The sequence below is a fragment of the Bactrocera latifrons genome, unplaced genomic scaffold, assembly GCF_001853355.1.
Source record: "Bactrocera latifrons isolate USDA-ARS-PBARC rearing strain unplaced genomic scaffold, ASM185335v1 scaffold_209, whole genome shotgun sequence".
In the NCBI taxonomy this organism is placed as follows: Eukaryota; Metazoa; Arthropoda; class Insecta; order Diptera; family Tephritidae; genus Bactrocera; species Bactrocera latifrons.
In genome coordinates, this window is record NW_017535619.1 from 350,124 (window position 1) to 371,609 (window position 21,486).

The 21,486-nt window shown below is 36.8% G+C and overlaps 1 protein-coding gene across 2 annotated transcripts; it reads right to left on the reverse strand.

Annotated features, from left to right (window-relative positions):
* Positions 1-6,619: 6,619 nt before the first annotated feature.
* On the reverse strand, positions 6,620-21,407 carry LOC108968295 (mucin-5AC). 2 transcript variants are annotated; one of them, XM_018932226.1, is made up of 16 exons: positions 21,052-21,407; positions 20,800-20,952; positions 20,652-20,741; positions 20,488-20,592; positions 20,221-20,423; positions 19,864-20,155; positions 19,600-19,758; positions 19,043-19,534; positions 13,988-18,985; positions 13,735-13,914; positions 13,606-13,659; positions 11,891-13,338; positions 11,712-11,829; positions 11,326-11,631; positions 8,875-10,649; positions 6,620-7,582 (listed from the first exon to the last, which is right to left on the reverse strand). In XM_018932226.1, exons 1-16 carry the CDS (start codon positions 21,098-21,100, stop codon positions 7,244-7,246), a joined length of 10,761 nt encoding a protein of 3,586 aa, XP_018787771.1. In that variant the 5' UTR covers positions 21,101-21,407; the 3' UTR covers positions 6,620-7,243. The 2 variants fall into 2 exon arrangements, with proteins under 2 accessions (XP_018787771.1, XP_018787770.1); XM_018932225.1 differs by having other exon boundaries at positions 13,606-13,671.
* Positions 21,408-21,486: the final 79 nt, after the last annotated feature.

Sequence of the window (21,486 nt, forward strand, 5' to 3'; positions counted from 1 at the left end):
CGGTTACGATGACAGTTCGACGGTGAATGATCTTTATTTTAAAAATTACTTTTTCCACTCGTAGTGAGAATCATGTATGTATGTGCTAACAATTATAAGGAAATGGAGCGCTGATAATAACCAAATATGAGCAATTCCCTGAATTTCTCTATTTCGATATAATTCCTCTTTCCTTATTTAGCAATCTTAGTTCTAATAAAAACCAATGTGTCTAAAAATTATATTTCAAATTAAAATGAGTATAAACAACCTTTCCATGCATATGAAATTTATAAAATAATAAAATACTTAGTATTGGCTCGACCAGGGTCATTTATAAAATTATCACAGTTTTATTTATTGGTGTTTATTAAATATAAATGACATATTATGAGTATATGTACATACAGTATCCAACAAAACTATGTATACCCCAGCACATTTTATATTGTTCATGGAATATTTTTTTCAAATTTCAACAATTAAAAATTTGTACATACGGTAAGTGCACACTGTAAGTTGACAAATAATAACGGTATGATATTTACCGTTAGATTTTATTTTGATTGCAGAATGTGCACTTGTTGATGATCAGTTGAACTTTGCAGGCGACAAAATTATGTATACCGTGGCAATATTTGTCCGTAGTGTTTCTTTGCGTAAATAGTTTTTGCAAATATTTAGAAATAAACTCAAAGGTAAAATTTTGTGATTTTATACTCGATAAAAGTGGTTGGGTAAATAATATAAAGATTTTATTTAGTGAAATGCCAAGATCTGCAGAAATAAGCGTTGTCCTGCGAAAATTGATTGTTCATGATCCTTTAGATGGAATGGGATACGGAAAAATTGCAAACAAATATTCTAAAATCAAGGCCACAATCCAAAAAGTGATAAAAAATCACCAAAAAAATGGTGGGCTAAAGAGTGCTCCAAGATCAGACCGCCCTAGAGTAACTACAGTGCGGGAAGAGACAAAAATAGTGAGAGAAGTGAAAAAAGATCCGACTGTATCAGCCCAATTTATTAAACAGAGCCTTCAAATAGATGTTTCCGAAAGAACAATTCAACGAAGAATTCGAGAAGGCGGGAATTCCAGCCACTACAAGATTAAAAAACCGTTCATCAGCAAGAAAAATTTAAAGGCACGATTGGAGTTTGCAAAAAAGTATTACAAACTGCCACCAAATTTTTGGAAAAAAGTAATTTGGAGTGATGAAAGCAAATTTGAATTTAAAAATACTAAAAGACGGCAAAAAGTTTGGCGAAAGAGCCACGATAAGCTTCAGAGTAAATGCATTCAAAGAACCATAAAGTTTGGAGGCGGAAATGTATTGATTTGGGGTTGTTTTAGCTACAGTGGTCTCTCAAATCTCGTAATGATAGAAGGTAAAATGACGGGAGAGTCTTATGTTCAAATGTTAAGTACCAATTTGGAGCCAGCTACGCAAAAAATGGGCATACAGGACAACTTCATATACCAGTAGGACAACGACCCCAAGCACACAAGTCGGATTGCAAAAGAATACTTCGAACAAAAATCGATAGAACTCCTACCATGGCCTGCCCAAAGCCCCGACTTAAACCCCATTGAGCACTTATGGCAATATTTCGATGACAAGCTTGACCGATCTTCTTGCCGTTCAAATAAAGTCGAGATTTTTAATAAATAGAAATACTCCTGGGAAACATACCCCAATCACTTCTTCAAAACTTGGTTGACAGCATGCCTCGACGTCTATTGGCAGTAATTAATGCTAAGGGTGGCAACACTAAATATTGAAGCTCTAGTGTGAAGGTAACCTCAAAATTTATTCGGGTATACATACTTTTGTCGTTGCTAAGAATTTCTTTTTTTCAGATTACTGCGTATTTTGCAGTCACTAACACTAAAATGCAGAAAATTAATTTAATTTTTTGTATGTAGTATACTCATAAGCAAAACCAAAAACCATGCAAAAAAATAAACTTCACTTTTCAAAAGATATGATATTTTCTTTTCAACTTTCATGGGGTATACATAGTTTTGTCGCATACTGTATATGGAAAAAGTGTAGACTTCTCAATTATAGTTTGAAAATTTTTGGAAAGTGTTTTTTATTAGAGTTAATATAGAAAGAATAATCGCGCGAAAATATAAACAAAGAAAAATCGTTGAAAATCCTAAATACATATTTGGTGTTTAAAATGTGGCAACGCTCGTTTTTTTCATAATTGTAAACAATCTAATCTTTTGAATGATGAGTGTGCTAAGTGGTTTTTAAATTAATAAATTAGCTAAAATATAAGAAAATAAATTATTATTCAATGTTTAGAAAGTATATTTAAATACACAAAGTGAAAAAAGTGAAAAAATTTAGTGAAACACTAAGTGCTATTAATACAAATTTTTTTAATTTTTAATTGGAAATATTTAAAAAAATGGAAATGTTAGCAAAATTATTTTTGGATATACCTCCTCTGGAGGAGCTCCCCTATCGGTACTTACCCCACCTATACCGAAATGAGTGTTTTTACCCGATTGCAAAAGTAAACGGAATCGCGCCAAAAAGTTAGTAGCAGAAAATTAGTAAAGACTCGCATTTGTCAGTTGGTCACTTACGTTTGCATTTTGAGTCTAACTATTTCTATAAGCTGTATACATTGTAATACCATTAGGGCGTTTTTTATTACTTACTCGACAATCACTAACGTACAAACGTTCTAATTTATTGTGTTTTATTATACTTGAATTAAAGGCTAAACAAAATATTCACAAAAATAAATAATAGAATGTTTGTTGCACATTCGTTCTACTTTTTTTTATTCTTTAAAATCTTATTTACTAAAATGTAAACAGTATACACCTGGAATAGAGGGATGCCAACTTATTTAAGCGAGAGAACGTGACTTAAAATTAATGTTCTTTATAACATTTTTTATTTTAGCCAGATCAGACAAAATAATTGTTTTTCGGTATTTAAATTAAAACCCCAAATACTTATAATGATTTTATGACGTTATGGTATATAGTAACAACTGGGAAGGGAATTAAATTTGTTACCTTCCAATTAAGAAATGTTTTTAATAATTTTTCATTGGAAATTAATGCACAAATATAATTAAATTTTACATTTTCTTTGATTTTCATTGCTTTACATTTTTTACTGAAGAACGGCGGCAGGAAATCCCTACACATATATTTTTGGTAGAATTTCAACTGCTTTTCCAATTGCGAAACGTCACAACCTACCCGTTCCTGCCAACTGTGAAAGTTGGGCAAGAAAAAGGAACTAACGAAAACGTTGTTGTAGCCCACCTATTTTAATAATAGCGCGTAACTGAGGATTCATTATACATGCAGTACTAACTATGTATATACTAATTTTTATCAAATTTGACCATTTTTAAATGTGTAAATCACAAATTGCACGAGCGTAATGCTCGATAGCTGGATTGAGCACTTTTTAAAAAATTTAACGACTCATACAACATACATGACGTGCTGCCAGGCATAGGCGAATTACAATTTCAGATGCCATTTAACTAGGTACGTTTAGCAATGCTGATTTGTTATTTATACACTTTATTTCAGAGTTTATAGCAAAATTTGCAAAAAGTTATATTAAACAAGCACAATTTCATGTACTTTTAATGCAGCAAATTCTTTTTTATATAGTAGCTGGTAACTCATTATGACATTGTAGTGAGTATGAGTATCCAGTTGCACGGTGAAATTAAAATAAACAAAATTATCCATTTCCTTATATTTGCTGCAATTGGCTATTTTGGCTGTGTGCCAAACGATAGAAAAATTAAAATTCTTAGGGATAAGTGAAATTTTGAAGTGGTGAACGCGAATGACAGAATTTTAGCCAGCTCTCGACCTAAGTAAATTTTTGTCAATTTATATATGTATGTAAATTCATAATTTGAATATGTTATTATTTATTATATTTAATACAGAAATGATATTCTGCATAAGCGAACTTCGACTCTTTTTGATTTTTGGTTATTCATCCGAAATATTCCAAACTAAAATTGAGATGGAAGAATAAAGTAGAAATAATACATATATTTGTAGTTGATTGAAAGATTTTAATATAAATGTATTAATGTAAATATTCTAAATATTCTCTTCTACGTCTCCGATGAGAGATCATGTGGCCAGGGAGCAGAGCTACCCTCCACGCAGGAACTCCTCAATAGGCTAGGAGACCCACTGGATGGCAGCGCAAATTAAGGCGGGTATGAGAATTTGCCCTCATCGAACCACTGTTATAGTGGCCGTCAACACGGAAGTCGCCCAGCTTTACCTGCATCACGCGACGGCAGCTTCAGCTGTCATAACGAGCAGGTTCACAGCGGATAAACTGGGCATCCTGCTGATCCAAGAGCCTTGGGTCTACAGAAGAGAGGTTAAAGGTCTCAAGACGGAGTTCAATAAGGTAATCTGGGATCTATCTAGCGAGAGACCTAGAACTTGCATAGGGGTCAGGAATAATATTGAATTCTTCTGCATTTTGCATCTGGTGGCGATACAAGCCAGGGACTTTGAAGGCAAAGACTTCGTCCTTGCATCAGCCTATTTTCCATGGAGGGATCCACAGTATGGAGTCTTGTCGTGGACGACCTGTTAGCACTGCTAACGGACAATGGGATTCGCTGCCAGGGGTATGAGGACCATATTGTAATTATAGCCAAAGGTAAATTTGAGGACACTCTCTGCGACCTAATACAAAGAAGTCTAAACCTGGCAAAGGGTGGGTGAAGGATTGCTGAATTGAATATCAACCCCTCCAAGACCACCGTAGTTCCGTTCACGAGACGCAGGTCCCTATCCGGTCTCAGGAACTTCACACTTGGGGGTAGAGAGATATAGATGACCAACAAGGTCAAATTTCTCGGTCTCACGCAGTATTCTACTTTGCGGTGGAAGCAGCATGTAAACCTTAGTCAAAGCAACAAAAGCAGTTATGGTGTGCAATCGGCTGGCGGGAAAGTCCTGGGGATGTAAACCAAGGCTCGTTAGTGGGTTGTACACCATGCTTGTGCGACCGATAATCACGTACGGGGCGGTGGCCTGGGCCTCAATAGCGTCGCAGATTTTGGTAGGGAACAAACTATCGAAGCTGCAACGGCTAGCCTGTGCCTGCATGATGGGCGCAATGCACACTTGTAAAACGGCAGCACAGGAGTTCCTGCTTCAACTTACACCGCTTCATTTGGTTATCGGTCAAGTAGCCAAGCACACAATTCTGCAAATAACGGCAGAGGGGTGTGGCAAATGCAAGGTAATAGTACGTTGAGGTGGTACACCGACGGCTCGAAAATGTCGGAGGAAATCTGTGCAGGGATCGTGGTTCCACTCACCAAGGTTTCCGAGCATTTTCCAGGCAGAAGTTTTTGCCATAAGTCGGTGCATAGAGATAAACCTTCATCGCAACTATTGCAATGAGCGGATAACCATACTTAGCGATAGTTAAGCGGCTCTAAAAGCGATCTCCTCCTACGAGATCAAATCGCTACTAGTGCAGGAGTGTAGAGAACGGCTGAAGAGCCTAGCGGAACGGAACCAGGTGCACCTAATCGGGGTGCCTAATCATAGAGGTATAACCGGTAACGAACAGGCTGATGAGCTCGCCCGCTCCGCAGCCTCCACCAAAATGGTAAGACCCGAACCCTTTATTGGGGTAGGTCCCCATACCTTWAAGGAATTACTCCGCAAGGAAGGAGTGGGCAGGGAAAGGCATTGGCAACGAGTACACGGTATGCGACATGCAAAGTTGCTAGTTGGGGAGTACAACCTGATCAGGCTTAAGGTTGTAATTAACCTCCCCAGAAATAAACTAGGCTACTGGCTGCATTATATGCCGACCACTGCATGCTGAATAGGCATTTATATAACATGGGCCTATCCTCTTGCGCTAACTGTCGGTTCTGCGACAGGGAGCCTGAAACACCGGAACACGTGCTAATCGGCTGCACAGCAGTCTGTAGATTAAGGCCCTTCTATCCATGTTTCCGGATAGGAAAAGACTTCATCTTGTGCTGGGGCTAAGTGAGTCCTTGTGATTTAAGAGAGAGCATAATAGACCTATGGTCGTGGCGCATTCCTCATTTATCAATCTAATCTATGCATACCAAATGCAAGGAGCGTACATGTTGCCTAAAACTCTTAATTGTTAACAAAGCTCCAATTTAATGAATTTTTTCTAGTTTCATTAATAGAGTTATTAGCAAGCTAATAATTTGCTTTTCATTTAATTAATTTTACGAAAGTATTTGATAATCTAAATAGCAAGACATTATCATTATTCTGTATTTGGTACAGCAAAATAAAAAATTTGTTTACACCATAGGAATCTTTTAACCCCAACTCAACAAAAGGAAAAATATCACCGTCTGGCACACAGTCTTTGGCAGCAATTGTGCAGGCGTCAGTTTTAAAATTGCTGTTGTTACGCACAAAATTCTTACAATTTACCACTAAAATTGCTTGTTTTATAAAATTCATATTTAAGTTTCTAAGATATCCGAGTATGAGTTGCAGTATGAAAGCATCCATCATACTTATTCATACTCGTACATATTGGCAAATGCGGTGGCAGTAAAAAGATACGACTTTTCTTTTTATTAAATTTGGTTCCACACAAAATAATATTTTATATGTATGTATGCATTTATTATAATAGAGTAGCTGGGTCTCACATTTTTCAAATTTAATAACTCTTATAGCATATTTTTACACTTCTTGACTTACATAGCTGTGACAAGAATAGAAAAATAGTAATTTCAATAAATTACTATATATACAAATATATTTATTGGTAAATAAAATGTTACGTCATACATTGCAGTATAATATAGTTGTAGGCGAATTCGATGAACATGGGTGCTTGATTTAGTCCTTATTGTGAGAAATTTAGCCGCTCTTACTAAAATTCTGTATACATTAAAATATGAAATAATGTTTACATATTTAGTATGTATTTGTTTGCAAATTAAATGAAGAGTAATGAGAAAAAATGTTAAACACCATTTTGCAAAAAAATCGCAAACATTTATGCAATTGAGAGAAACTTATAAAGGACTGAAGTCATTATAGTAAAACTTAATCTAGCAAAACAATTTTACGCTACTCCCCGTACAACATTCCAACATTCTATTGGGTAAGTAGTTGTCATATTGTATTGATCTTATAAATAGTTGTTGTTTTTCCATTGTTATTACTATTTTTATATTTTTATTATAAAAAATGATAAAAATATATGTTGTATTATATTTAATTACCACCAACGAAATCATCATCGACCTTCTCACGTTTAATTTCAGTATTTTCATGCCCGTCCGGCAGTATACATTCATCTTGCGGCGCACCATTGCCATCAGTATTCTGTGTTATCACAACCACTTTGGCCGCTGCGGTGGCGCGTGTCATGCGCTTCGGTGCAGTTGAAATGGTGACAGCCGAACGCGTTGTAATCGTTTCGGAAATGCTCTTTTCTGCCGAACTGCCTGCTGTCAGATGTGGATTACGTGTCAATGTTGGTAAACGGCGTGTTGGTAGAGTTCCGGATGCCGTTGAGGACGACACCGGCACTGAATTTAGTTTTTGTGGAATCTGTATTTTTTATAAACGGAAAATTATTAAGTAAAAGTTTAGTTTGATGTTTTTATAATACATTCTAATACTCTTAGGTGAATAAACTATGATTTTAAGATTAGTACGGTTTAATCAGTCCTCTTATACCATTTTAGAATTTAATTTTGATGTGCAACTGATTTTAAAACGTGTAGCAATTTTCAAGTTGTTATTTAACGGCTCTTGAATTTTAACGAAAAGTTGTAGCTTTCAGAAGTATATTAACGGTAAGTATATTAACACGCTCATAGTAAGTTACGCAGTTAAGGGGTTATATTCACTTCTGATTTCCGTTTTTGCACATGTATCGAATGCGAATTAATTCGAAAATATTCTTCGAAAATTTGAAGTTTATCCGGCAAATATTTTTAAAGATATGATTTGTTAGAAATTCGATCTGAATGAAATATGTATTGAAACTGATAAATTCATAAAAAAATATACTCTACAATGAGAATGAGAAAAGAAAGTTTGCCTAGTTATTTTGCAACTTTTCATCCAAAATATCGATCCATTTTATCGACAAACCAAAAAAAAATTGGTCCAACATTTCAGTTAATATATATGTACAAATATGATAATAAAAAAAAAGCTTATTAACATATATATATAACAAAGTAAGGAAGAGCTAATTTCGAGTGCAACCGAAAATTTTATAATCTTGCAACTTACAAGAATCGAAGCAGGAAGTTGGGTTAGTATCGACCAAATTTTATCTATTTTTCTCAATTCCACATACCATTAACATGTCAATTACTAAAAAAGTAATCATATGGAGTAAAGTCAGCCCAATATTCGAAAATTCTGATATTAGTTATAAGGGGGGTAAGTAAATTTTTCGCTCAAATTTATCTATTTTAGGCACAAAGATACACTGTTATGAGTAAAATACGCTAGATCATTTTCATTGAAATAGCTCACATATTGGCCGATATTTAAGGTACTAAGTCACCCGGAGAAGTACTATCCCTGAATTGACCAATATTTTCGAACAATAATCAACTGTAGGTACTGGGGTCCAAATATTCGGTACCTAGTGGCTTGAACAGTTTTTGTTGGATTTGAACGTTATATAAAAATTGTTAACAGGAAGTAATAAAAAAATATATACATAATTACAAAAACTATTAAAAAAATTAAAAAAGTATAGAAAAATACGTATAAAAAAAAATAAATAAAAAACGAGAAATTATTATTAATACATTTAAAAAAATAACGAAAAGGAACGGAATGGGAAAAAAGTTTAGATACTTTGGTTTTCACTTTCTCACCTGACGTATTGTCAACTCTCGCCCCATTCGTGGTGTACTTCTCAGCGATGTGGTTTTACCATCGTTAAGCGGTGTGTTAGCGTTACTAGTAGTTGTTGCAATCGGTGTAGACGTCTGCATTGGAGGTTTGGTGTAAAAAATTCTTGGTGAGGCCTGTGTAGCCTTCAGTGTGGGTAAAACAATGCTCGACGTGGTCGTAACAGTTGGCAACGATGTGTTCATGCTGCCTGTTATCGACGTCGACATTATACTGGACCTTGTAGATATTGATGATTTGTTCATCGGCATTGGTGAAGCTGCCAGCTGATAACCCAATAAACTATTGTCCTTATCTAAGACGGCAACTTGAGTTTTAGAACTTTGCAAATTCGATTTCTGTGACTGTTGCTGTATTGTTGTGGTGCGCACCACAGTGTTGGTGGTTTGTGTTGTTATAGCTTTTGATACTGATTGTATTGCTGGCGAAGTTACATTGGTCGGACTAGTAGTTGCCGCGATTTGTGCAGCATACTCGTCAATCAAACGCACAGCACAGTCGACATCTTTGGGTGTCAGCGTTGTTGAGTTGATCATGCTGTCAATAATCGTCTGTCGTTCGGAAAACGAAAGCATTGCAATGCGATAATAGTATTTTTTGAGACGTGCATCGAACTGACGTATGCTGGTGCGCAACAAAGAACGCTGATAATCCGATACCGTCGGTAATTGAGATGTTGCTAGTGTGGCCATTGTGGGTGTAGATGTCGATGGCATCAATTTCGGTGTAATGACCGTGGTTGAGGGCAAATGTTTTTGCAATGCCGTTATGGTTGGCGTTAGTGCAGTTGTTGATGTTGTGGGCTTGCTGACGGGCACAGGTGGTGCCACCGGTGTTACGTTTGCTACAGCTGTATTCGGTGCACCATTTGCTATCGTCGGCACAGACGTTTGATTTGTCGGTATATTCGTAGCATCAGCAGTGATTTTTTCCACCTTTTGTCGGATGGAAGCCGGTATAACATTCTTGTTGGCCTCCAAATCGGCGCGTGTTATAAGTTTCGTTGACATCACTATGTACGCGGGCAGTTCGCGTACGCCGGCTTGCACTTGCGCGTGTATACGTGTCGGATCAATAGCAGGCATTGGGCCGTCCAGATTTGGACAACAGTAGTCGAGCAATACGCAGCCGTGATTACGATTGTACTTAGCTGGATGCAGGAAGGAATACAGACGCGTGCCATTTGAATCCAACTGTGTCGGCGTCAGTCCATAATAACCGCTTGGATCATTTGTAGGCGTTTGATTGAGTGCCGAAGTGGTGGCGGCTGCTATAGCAAGTGTACGCGAAGCTAAGGAATTCGTGGTAGGGGCGTTGTCTGCGCTTGCGCCCGACGTAATACCAGCAGCTGCTTGTTGTGCGGGCGTTGTGTGCTCATCCACTACCTCTTCTTTAGGCACTACCGGTGTGAATGGTAATTGTGTATCGTTAGCAATACTTGCAGTGCTAGCGGCGGTGATTGTGGAGCTGCTGCTGCTGTTGGTTTGCTTGCCAGTCGATTGCGATCGTTGTGTGACGCTGGCGTCAGAACTACTTGCCGTGCTTGAGCGTTTCTCACGCATAACTTCAGCGCCTGTTGAAGCAATTGGTTGCTGTTGTTGTTGCTGTGAACGTGAACTGTTGTTCGTCGATTGTGGTACTGTGACACATTTCATTGGAGTTAACAGAGATAACTCTTCTGTGCTGCCAAATTGCTGATCTGCTGTCTCAGTTTGGGAAGCATCTGTGTTTTCTTGAGCTAGATTATTAAACATAAAAAAAACATAGTTTCGTTTTATATATATTTCAGTTTTATTTAATTTAGTAATCGAATTGCCAATCTTGATTTGTTTATCATATATTTAGGTTAAGCTAATGGAAAAGGAAAAAGAAGTAGGTGTGGTAAAATGTACTGTTACTTAGTTATTATTGCTACTAACGCATGGCTTTCTGAGTTGTGAGAGTAATTTGCATTGACGGAAACTACAGTACAAAAAGACGCGAACTCTCTAAGTTACCCAAATATCAGCTTGAGTCTTAAACATCTACTCGTTGATTCGGAAACAAAAAACGTCTATATTATGAAGTTCTATGTTATATAATAAGCGTGATGAGCTGATTCGATTTAAAATTTATCAAAACTGTGGATATGGGATCACTATTGCATATAGCCATACAAATTGTACGATCGGAATCAAGTCTTTGTATGGAAAAAATTTATATTTCACAAGATATTGTCATGAAATTTAGCGCGGATTATTATCCAAGATAATGCAATATTATCCGAAGAAAGTGTTCAATTCGGACCATACTGGCATACAAACCGACCGAACAAAATCGAATTGTTGTATAGAAACTTTTTTATCTGTGAAGAATGTTCTAGCTTTGTTGCAACCGAATTTAAATTTTTTCTTATTTTTCATTAATTCACTTACATTTTGTTGGAGATTTTTGCTCCACGCTGGGCGGCACCTTCGTTAATGCTGGCATAGTTGCAGGTGAAGATTTCAACGCATCGTTGTTCTCTGCCGCAGAAATAACATTTGGGCGCGCCGTTAGTGTAGGCAATTGTAATGGGGTTGTTGCTGTTGTAGGCTGGCTGACTATGCGTTTCTTAGCTGGAGCATGTTGATCCTTTTGAGAGCTACGTTTTTGCGAAGGCTCTGTAGCTTTGGCTTCGCTTTCTGACAATATAATGTCAGTCACTGAATGCGAAGTTGAGATAACCGGATTCTCAACAACTGGATAAAATTATAGAAAAAATAAATATGAAGTTATTTATTTCTGCACAAATAATGGTAAAATAATGAGAAAGCCTCACCTTGCTCTTTAACCTTTAAATTCAAATTTTTGAAATATGCTGCAACGGTGGAACGATTAATGCGCACACGCAATTTACGCAATTTCATTTTAGCGTCGAACCGTTGTACCGTTAATTTCTGTAAAATATGTTTTTTTAATAAAATCATAAATTTGAGTATACTATAAGCATAAGCTTACCCGTAGATGTTGATGTGTGCCGTGTACGCCTGCGCGACCATCGGTCTGTGTTGATGGACGATTGTTGAATCGCGATGGTGTCAGACGTGACACTCTTTGCGGCAATGATGGCCGTTTAAACTGTGCTGCTGCTGGTGTGACCACTTTTTCAATGCGCCCATGCTTTGCAGCGGGTGGCGTCTGTTTGGGCAATTCATTTGCAACACCTTCTTTCGTTTCATTGGAAGCCGCCTCTGTCTGCCTCTTTCTTTTATTGGCATCACGTACATTCGTTTTCTTGGTTGAACTTTTACTAGCGCTGACCTCAGTGGATACGGTTTGCACCACTGTTGTCTCATTTGGTTTCTGTTCGGCAACAGTCCTTACTTCGCTGGAGCTTAGATTGCCGCGGTTCGGCTCCGCCGTTGTGGCAGTCGCAACATTATCCATACGTATGGCACTTTCATCGGGCTCAAAGAGCACTTCTTCACCACCGTCTTCAGAGGTATTTTTCTTCTGTTGCTCTAACCACTCTTTGAAAGTGATTACCTTAGAACCAGGTGATTTTGTGGGTGATTTGCTTGAACTGCTCATTGCATCTTCGCCGGTCCGGTTGGGTACAGCAATCTTCCTGTCCTTAAGCGACACAGTAGTTGTGGCTTCTACTTGCTTTGCTGGTACAGCTCTTTGTTGCTGCTGTTGCTGTTGAATTTGTTGTTTTGGTGTTGACTTATGTGCTGTTTCAGCCGTTTTGGTGCTATCAGTTGGCCCTGCCGCGCGCAATGATTTACGTTTTGATGTTACATTTTTGTGGTCCAACTCTTCTGCTTTAATTTCTTTGCGCTCCTCGCTTATATTTAATGTATCATAACCATCGATGGCTTGTAATCGTTTAAAGCGTTTCACCGGCAATTGCAATGGATCAGTGTCTTCTGTTGCCATTGACAGTGTTACAGCCGTAGGCGTGCCAGTCGAGGTGGACGGTGCTTGTTTAACTGCGCTTTTAGACATTGTGTTCTTTTGTTGCTGTGTGGTCTCATCATTTGCACGTGCTAACTTCTTGGCTGACTGTTGTGCATTTTCCAAATCAGCTCTACGCTTCTTGCCCGGCTCGGTCGATGTTGTTGTGGTTGGTAACTTTTCATATTCCTGCTTACGTTTCATTTCCGGCGTGTGAGTTTTATTAGCGTTTTGACTGGTGTTAATTGCTTTTTCGCGCGTTTTAGAAGTTTTTAGGTTATCGCCGGTTAGCGATTGCTTAACTTCGGAGACAGTGCTATGCTTTGTTGCCACATTGGTTGCACTCTCACTTATACTCTTGCCACTTTTCGTTGATTTGCCTTGCTTCTCTTGTGCGCTCATGCTTGCTGGACTTTCCTTTGCGCTAAAGGATTTGACGCCTCGTTGGGCAAGCGCAGCGGCATCAGGTTCACCTTCGCTGGTGTCAACGTCATCGTGGTGTATGCGTGCTGTTGTGTGTGTTAAGAATTAATATAGCGTCATAAACCAAAAATAATTATTTATAAAAATAAACAAAAAACTAATAAAAATAATTAAAAAATTTATAAAAATTTTATAAATATATTAAAAACATATTTTTAAGTAAAATAAACAAAATAAATAAAATTTAAAAACTTAACAAATAACCATTTAGTAATAAATATAATATTTTTAAATAAAAGTAATATAAAAATAAAAACAAAAATAACAATTTATAAATTAAATTGAGTACTTACAAGATTTTCGTACCGACTCCCATTTTAATTTTTTGCTCAGCGACTTTTCTTGTTCTAATGAAAAATCTAAGACAAAAAATAGCGAAAAGGTTATACAACATCAAATAGCTTTTATATACAGCTACTTACCGTTATTTTCGTCTAATGTGTTTGGCGTGAGATCACGCATGCGCTTGCGTGTCAAATTCGTGGTTGGCGTCGCTGTAGCATTTCGACTGCTATTCGGTTGCTCTTTTTGCAGCTTTTGTGTAACATTTGCCGAAATTGGCGTTTGATTTGCAGTAGCTTTAACACATTTCTTGTGAGTATCTTTAAGGAAAAAATATACAGAAATATTCGTTAAAAAAATATTTTCTACATTAGTATGATTATTATTATTAACCGTTTTTAATGCTAGTCGAATGATCGGCAGCGCGCGTGCGCATTGAACGACGGGTCGCGCCCTCATGCTCGTCCTCGTCAGCCGACTGCAGTTGTGGCGATTGAGAAATTATTTTTATATCTGCATTATTGCGTATACGATTATGTTTCGTGGTTCTGCTACCGCCACTTCCAGTTGCTGATTCCTTCTCACTTTCCACAGCACCTTTCTCCTTCGTTGTTGGTGTTTGTTGCGTAGAAAACTCTTGCTTACTTGATTGATCTGTATTTTCTGTGTTGCCCTCGTGCTCTGTCGTTACGTCCTTATTTGCTACGTTATTATCTCCATGAGTTTGACTTGAATAATTTTTCTCAGTCGTGTTAACAGATTCAGCATCGACATTCTTATTTGCATTTTTATCTGCTGTTTGAGTTTTTGCATTCACATCTAACGTTGTGTTTACGGTTTCCTTTAATGTTCCAGCTTTAGCTTGGTTATGTTCAATTTCGTCGGCATTCAGCGCTGCATCTTCTACTTCTTTATTTAAATTCTCGTTCGCACTTTCGTCAACCGTTTGCGTATCATTTGGATTTAGTAATTTATCGGCACTACCCACAACTTTTGGTGCTGCTTTGCTATCTGGGGATTCAGCTACATTTTTATTCTCTATTGTAGTATCATTCATCTTTCGTTCATTTTTTGTTATTTCTTCTTCTACTTCAACTTCCATATTCGTAATCTCTCGTTTGTGTGTGTTTTCAGCAACTCTTCGGGATTTAGCTCGTTTTTTCGTGGCATTTTCGTCAACTTTTGTTGCTTGCAATACCTTTTGGTCGCGTTCGGCAACATTTGTAGTTTCCACTTTACCTACATCATTGCTTTCTACAATTTCCGTTTTGTTCTCTTCTTGCTTTTGTGCAGTTTTGTGTTCCTTTTCTTTTTCAACTTTCTTTTGAAGTGTACCCTCTGAATTTTCTGCAACTGTTTTAGCTTCCGGACCCTTTTCAGCAGACTCTTCTTCGTTTTTGATGTCAGCTTTAGCTTCCGGTCCGTCTTTTTCAGCAGACTCTTCTTCGTTTTTAAGCTCAGCTTTTTTATCTCGTGTTTTATAGAACTTCCCTCTTCTCGAAGCATATTTTTCGCTAACGCTATTTGCAACAACTCCATCTGTCTTAGATTTATCAGTGTTTTCAGTAGCAGCTGTTATTAATTCAGCTTTTTCAGTGCTTCCGATAATAGCTGTTTCCTTTTCAGCTTTCTTTGTACTAAGAGTAGTTTGTTTTGTATCTTTATTTACTTGATATTCATGCTTGCTTTCTTTGGGTTTTTGAGATTCGCAGCGCTCGTTTTGAGTGTTATCGACGTTTTCACTCATTGTGTGACCTTTATTATCGTTCTGCTCAACTTTACTAGTATTTACATTATCGTTAGCATCGCCCTTTTCTTCTGTCACTTCTATATCTTCTTTTCGACTCTCAACAGTGGAATCTATTAATCTGCTTTCGCTCTCTTCGCAATTTTGAGTAGTTTCAGTTTCTGTGGAGTCTGCATTTGATTCCATGTTTAACTCATCAGAGAGTGCCGAATTTTGCCTTATAGTTTTCTTATCGCTTGTTTCGGTTTGCATTACAGTTAGTACGGTAGATTGCTTTGCTTCACAAGTCCCATTTTTAGATTCCTTTTCAACGTTCAGTTCACTATCTGACACTGTCTGAGTATCTTTAGGAGATTTCGTTTTCCGTGTGTATTTCTCAGTTTTCCATTTTAACTGCCGATAATCGGTAATTTTGTCATCTTCTGACTTTGCTTTTACCTCTTGGGTTTTTTCTAAATCTTCAATTGTTTTATCTATAGGTTTATCTTCCTTCGAAAAAATTGCAGCCTTTGTTTCAGATTCTTTACTTTTTGAGTCTTTCTTTTCTTTGTCTGTACATTTTTCTTGTTTTGAATGACACTTTGATTGCTCCGATTTTTTTGTTTCTTTATAATCAACTCTTGTTGACGCTGAAGTTTTTTCCTCTTTCGAAACACCCCTTACTTTTTCCTCCTTTGAAACTCTCCTGGATCTATCGGCGAACTTTTCATGTTTTGATTCAATCTTAGCTTCTTCTGATGTTTTTTTCTCATTTGGAACTTTAGTTGCATATATTTTAGATTTTTCGTCCTTCTTTGAGCGCTCTATAGAATCACCCCTTACTTTTTCTTCCTTTGAATTTTTCCTGGATCTATCCGCGGACTTTTCATGCTTTGATTCCATCTTAGCTTCTGCAGATGGTGTTTTCTGGTTTGAAACTTTATTTAGATTTATCTCAGATTTTTCGTCCTTTGAGTCCTTCTTTGAACGCTCTATAGATTTATCACATCTTGAAAGGCGCGTTGATTTTGCCTCATCTGTGTCTTTATTTGTCCTATGTGTAAAGTCTTTTGATTCACCCTTAATTTTTTCGACACTTTTTTCGTCTGTCGAGTCTCTTTGACATTTGTCATCAAATATTTCTGTTGAGTCTTTTTTAGATTTTTCATAAAATTTCTCTTCTTTTGGAGCCTTCTTCTCCATAGACTCTCTTGAATTAGTCTTTGTTTTTTCAGCAGATTTTACTTCGTTTGAACCCTCCTTAGCTCTCTCTGTAGACCTTTTGGAAGAACCTTTTGATCTTTCTTCTTTTGAGTCTCCCCTCATTTTATACTCAGGTTTGTCTTTTGATTCCTTCATTTCTGTTTCATACTTGCCATCACTCATCGACTTTCCCTCTTTCGAAGTTTTCTTTGTTCTATCTGTAGAATCTTTAGAATCAGTCTTTAATTTTTCTGAAGGGTTTTCTTCCTTTGATTCCTTCTTTGCTCTCTCCGTAGACCTCTCATATTTTGATTCTCTCTTTGACCTTTCAGGAATTTTTTCACCCCTTGAATATCTTTTTGTATCATCTGCAAATTTTTCTAATCTTGAATCCTTATTTGTTGCTTTATTACAGATTTCTTTCGATGAATGTTCTGCTTTATCCTCAACTTTCATGGATTTCGAATACTCACTTACTTTTTCTACAGATTTATCAGTACTTCGCTCTCGCCTGCTTTTACTGCTAGGTGTTTCATATTTAGAGTACCTCTTTGAGCTCTCGCCCGATTTTTCATCCCTCCTACATATATCAGCTTTATCTTTAAGATTATCGTGTTTAGTATCTTCTTTTGCTTTCTCTGTAGTATTTTCGACTTTTAAATCTTTGTTTCCTACTTCTGTTGATTTTTCAACGGAAGAATCCTTTTTCTTTATATCTGAAGACATATCCTCCTTCGATCTACTTTTTATTGTAACCGTCGGCATTTCTTGCTCTTTCGAGTCTATTTTGGCTTTTTCTATGTTGCCGTCGGCTGCTGTTTCACTCTCCTTTACATCAGTTGGCATTTCACCTTTTGCTTGGGTGTTTATTTTTCGTAAAAGTTTTTCATTAAGAACTTTTGATAAATCGGTCTTCTTCAAGGAGACCACTAGTCCACGCACTCTTCTATCGTGTCTTGGTGTCAATTCAGGCGTTTTGCACTTTTCTAAGCGCATCATATCTTCGGGTTTAGGTTGTGTCTCTGCTATTACTTCTTTTATGAGTTTCCTTTCATCTACATCTTTTACTGTGCTGCTATATTCTGTCTCACGAACTTCCTGCTTTCCATCTACAGATTGTGGTTCCGCTACGTCGCTACGTTCACTATTCGAAACTGCTCGTAAAACCTCTTCCTTTTTATCGTATCTAGACTTCCTGTATTGTATTTCAGAACTTGTCTTATCCGTCTCCATATTGGATTTACTAATACTCTTGCTGTCATCAATTTTGCTATACGTTTTTTGTGTATTACTTTTGTTCCTGCTGGATTGTGACCTTTTTCCTACTTCTTTCATATTGACACTTTCGATATCTTCATTCGATTTGCCATCTTTAGATACAACCGTTGCATCCTTCTTTCCGTCCGATATATAAACATCATCCACCACTTTTTCTACATCTGCTTCAGCACTAGCTTTTGATGCAGCTTTCTTCATATCATTGGTAGATTTAGATTCTTTCTCGGTTGGTTTCTTGGCAACAATCTGCGATTTACTTTCCGTAAATTTGGTACTCACGGGTGTCTCTGAACGCCTTAGGCTCACGCGTTGTTTATCCGTTCCACGGATTTTCTTAACAGTTTCTTGCGATGCTTTGGCATTTTTCGAACTGATCGCACAGTCTTCCTCATTCTCCTTTTGTGATTTTAAATTTTCTGACGAGCTTTCATTTTTAATTTCATCCTTTTTGCTATTTTCAGTCTCCTCAATTTGTTTCGTAGCATATGTTGCTATTATTTTATTTTGTTCTTCGTATTTCTTCAATTGCAACTCTGCATTTGTTTCCTCTCCCGTGTTCAGCCCGAAATTTTCTTGATCGATGTCTTTTTCGGCATGCGCTTTGGTATCATCCTTTTCTATTTTGTTTACGTCACCTTGGCTTTCAACATTTTCGCCATCTGTTTTTATCGCACTATTGCTATTGCTTTCATCTGCCATGTTTTTAGGAGCTACTTCTGCCTCTACATTTCCCACTTGATCTTCATTACAAATATTTGGAGTTTTATTAGTTACACTTTCTACTGCAACTGCCGCTTCTTGTAGTTCATTAGCATTTCTTTCGCTCACTTCTCTTTCGTTGCACACATTTGTAGTGCACTCTGTGTCATTTTGTTTTGTATTTAAGGTTTCGTTTGTCTCAGCGCTCTCCACTGTTTCGACAACCTGCTCACTTATGACTTCTAGTTGGTGCACAGATGCATCAATATTTTCAGTAGTTGGCAAGTTCTGTATTACATCATCAACTTTTTTATTTGTTGTAACCCTTATTGCGTCATTAGGAGTTCTATCATAATCTGGCATTTCTTTACTTTCTTCAACAGTATTTTCCTTAATTTTATCCTTCAAATTATTTTTTTCTTTTTCAACGTCTTCCTCCACAATTTCTCCCATATCGATTTCCATTGTTTCAGTTGTGAATGGCTCTGCGGAAGATAATGCATTGGTTAGTAATTCTAATTTCAGTGTTTTAAGATGATCACCTTGAATTACTCCTGGCTTTACAATTGGCATGTCATCCACGTGATCACAAGCTTTTGCACTTTCTGGCATATTATCCGTTTTCTTATCTTTGGCCTCATCTGTACTATCAATTACAACTTCAACTTCAGATTCGACTTTATCAATATGTTTCGCATTAAATTTAAGCTCCTCTGCTTTATCATTTCCTACGGATAGCACAGTATCTATACGCTCCAATAGCGTATCCTTTGATGTTGAATTTATTTCCGCATTCGACAATTTATCATTCGAAATACTAGGCGTTTCTTGTTTTCGTTGACGACTTGTTGTTACCTCGGCGTCAACATATTGTCGTACTCGAAATTTCGACGTAACATTTGCATTTCTTTCCAATACAGAGCCCTCCTTAGAATTTTCCTCAAATTTCGACGTCATTTTTGTCTGGGTATCCTCCTTATCACTTTTATAATCATCAGAAACTGTGGGGGAAGGCGTTGACCCACGTATTTTGTCTGTAGGTTTTTTCATTTTTACTTCCACCTTATCTTACTCAATAAGTTATGAAATATGTACTTACCTAGATTAGCACGTTCATAGTTGGAGTCGTTAGACAATTCAATAATATGCCGTTCATCATAGTCCACATCACTCAATGTAACGAATGTATCAGCAGATACATCGGAGTATATAAACGAATCAGTATCGCTGTCCGATTCATTTTCAATATTTTCCAAACCTAACAAATTGACGTAATATAATTACATATTATAAATACATGTTTAATTAAAAAAATATGCAACTATTTTTATAAATACAAATATTTAGTAATAAATATGCTTACTTAAAGGATCTTCTGCGGGATCTTTAATCTGTGGTTTTTCAGGTTTTATAATGGTTGTCTGCGAACGTTCAATAATTCGCTTAGACCCTGTAATTGGCGTGTTATGCTTGCTACTGTTAAGCGAATTACTGTTACTGCTGGTTGTTGAAGTAGCAGCTGAAATTTGTTTACGCGATGTTGACGGAGTGGGCGAGGCTCCCTTAGCTGAATTTGTGGAACCACTAGTTATTTTCGCATTTTGAATACCACAACTTCTATTGCTTTGTAATATGCGTGTTGTTGGCAACGCGTTCTGTAAAATAAATATATCATTTATAAATTTGAATTGTCAAATGAAACACGCATACTATAACTTACATCATTTGAATTTATTATCTTTGTTGACGCTGATGCTTGGCCCTGATTCTGTTGCACTGTTGGCCTTACCGTAGCCACGGATTTAGTTTTGTTATTGCGTTCCACAATTGTTTTAGCTGCTTCTGTTTTGTTGGTTTTCATACTCACACTAGATGCAGGCGTTGGTGAGTTGGTACCTTTTGTCATTGTAGTTGTGGTTGTAGCTATAAAATTTATAATCGAAATTAAATTCCCAACAAAATAATATGATTTAAATCTGAACCTCACATTTTTGTACTGTTTTGTTGGGTTGAGTAACCTTAACATTGCTTTGTTTAGGTTGGGGTTTATTGGTCGATTTCGAACCATCTGTATTTGGATTGAATGGCTCACCTAAATTATATATAAGTTGATATGTATTTGAACTTGCAAAACTATTTTATATTTTATACCTAATTCTTTTACAAGCATATCGAGCGAGTCCATGGAAACGCGAGAATATCGTGAACTGTGTTCACTACGCTGACTCAGTTTTGCAGGCCCTTATGAAAAATATTTTGAATAAAACACACAGCACAAGTTGACGCACCACAAACATACCTTTTTTATGCATTACAGACTCGTCGTCCGAGTTATCATCGAATAAACTGTCGAAAATATCTTGATCTATAGAAGAAGAGTCCTCATCATCTGGCATAGTAACAAGATTAGTCCTGTTACGACCTTTAGTAGTTGCAGTTTGAGTACTCATTGCTTAAGACATGAATATCGAATTATTAGTAGAAAAGTATAAATTATAGGCATTGTAAAAAAAAAAACAATTATCACGAGTTTAGAGCAATTTATACTTACTTGGTAGAATTAAATCTTCGTACTCTTCCAGGTATTCAATTTCGTCCATTTTTAAATATATATTTGTCAGCAAAATGTTTATTCTTTTTTTGCATTCACCCTTACGCCATTGCTGCCTGCATTTATATTACACTAAAGGAAATCTTATAAAAACTCCCCGTTAAGGAGTTATTATGTAGATATAATATTTAGTTCTTCTGCACTGTACACTGTCTGTTCAATATTCAGTAAAAATTAGCATTTAAACACTTTAAATTGTCACATTAATGTAGATATTTGCACTGAAAATAATCTCTTTATAAATCTGCGAAACTCACAAAAAGAACAAGCGGTACCGCGCGCGTACATCCACAAACTTGGTTGTATATTGTTTTTGTGGATGTCATTTATACCCGAAATGGTTGACAGACAATTCAATGTGGGCATTAATAGGCC

Coding starts and splice junctions, on each gene's coding strand:
- LOC108968295 (XM_018932225.1), bottom strand. CDS start 21,100: ATGGACGAAATTGAATACCTGGAAGAGTACGAAGATTTAATTCTACCA. Junction 20,593..20,651: donor TATGCTTGTAAAAGAATTAG/GTATAAAATATA, acceptor TATATAATTTAG/GTGAGCCATTCAATCCAAAT. Junction 7,583..8,874: donor GAGAGTTGACAATACGTCAG/GTGAGAAAGTGA, acceptor TAAAAAATACAG/ATTCCACAAAAACTAAATTC.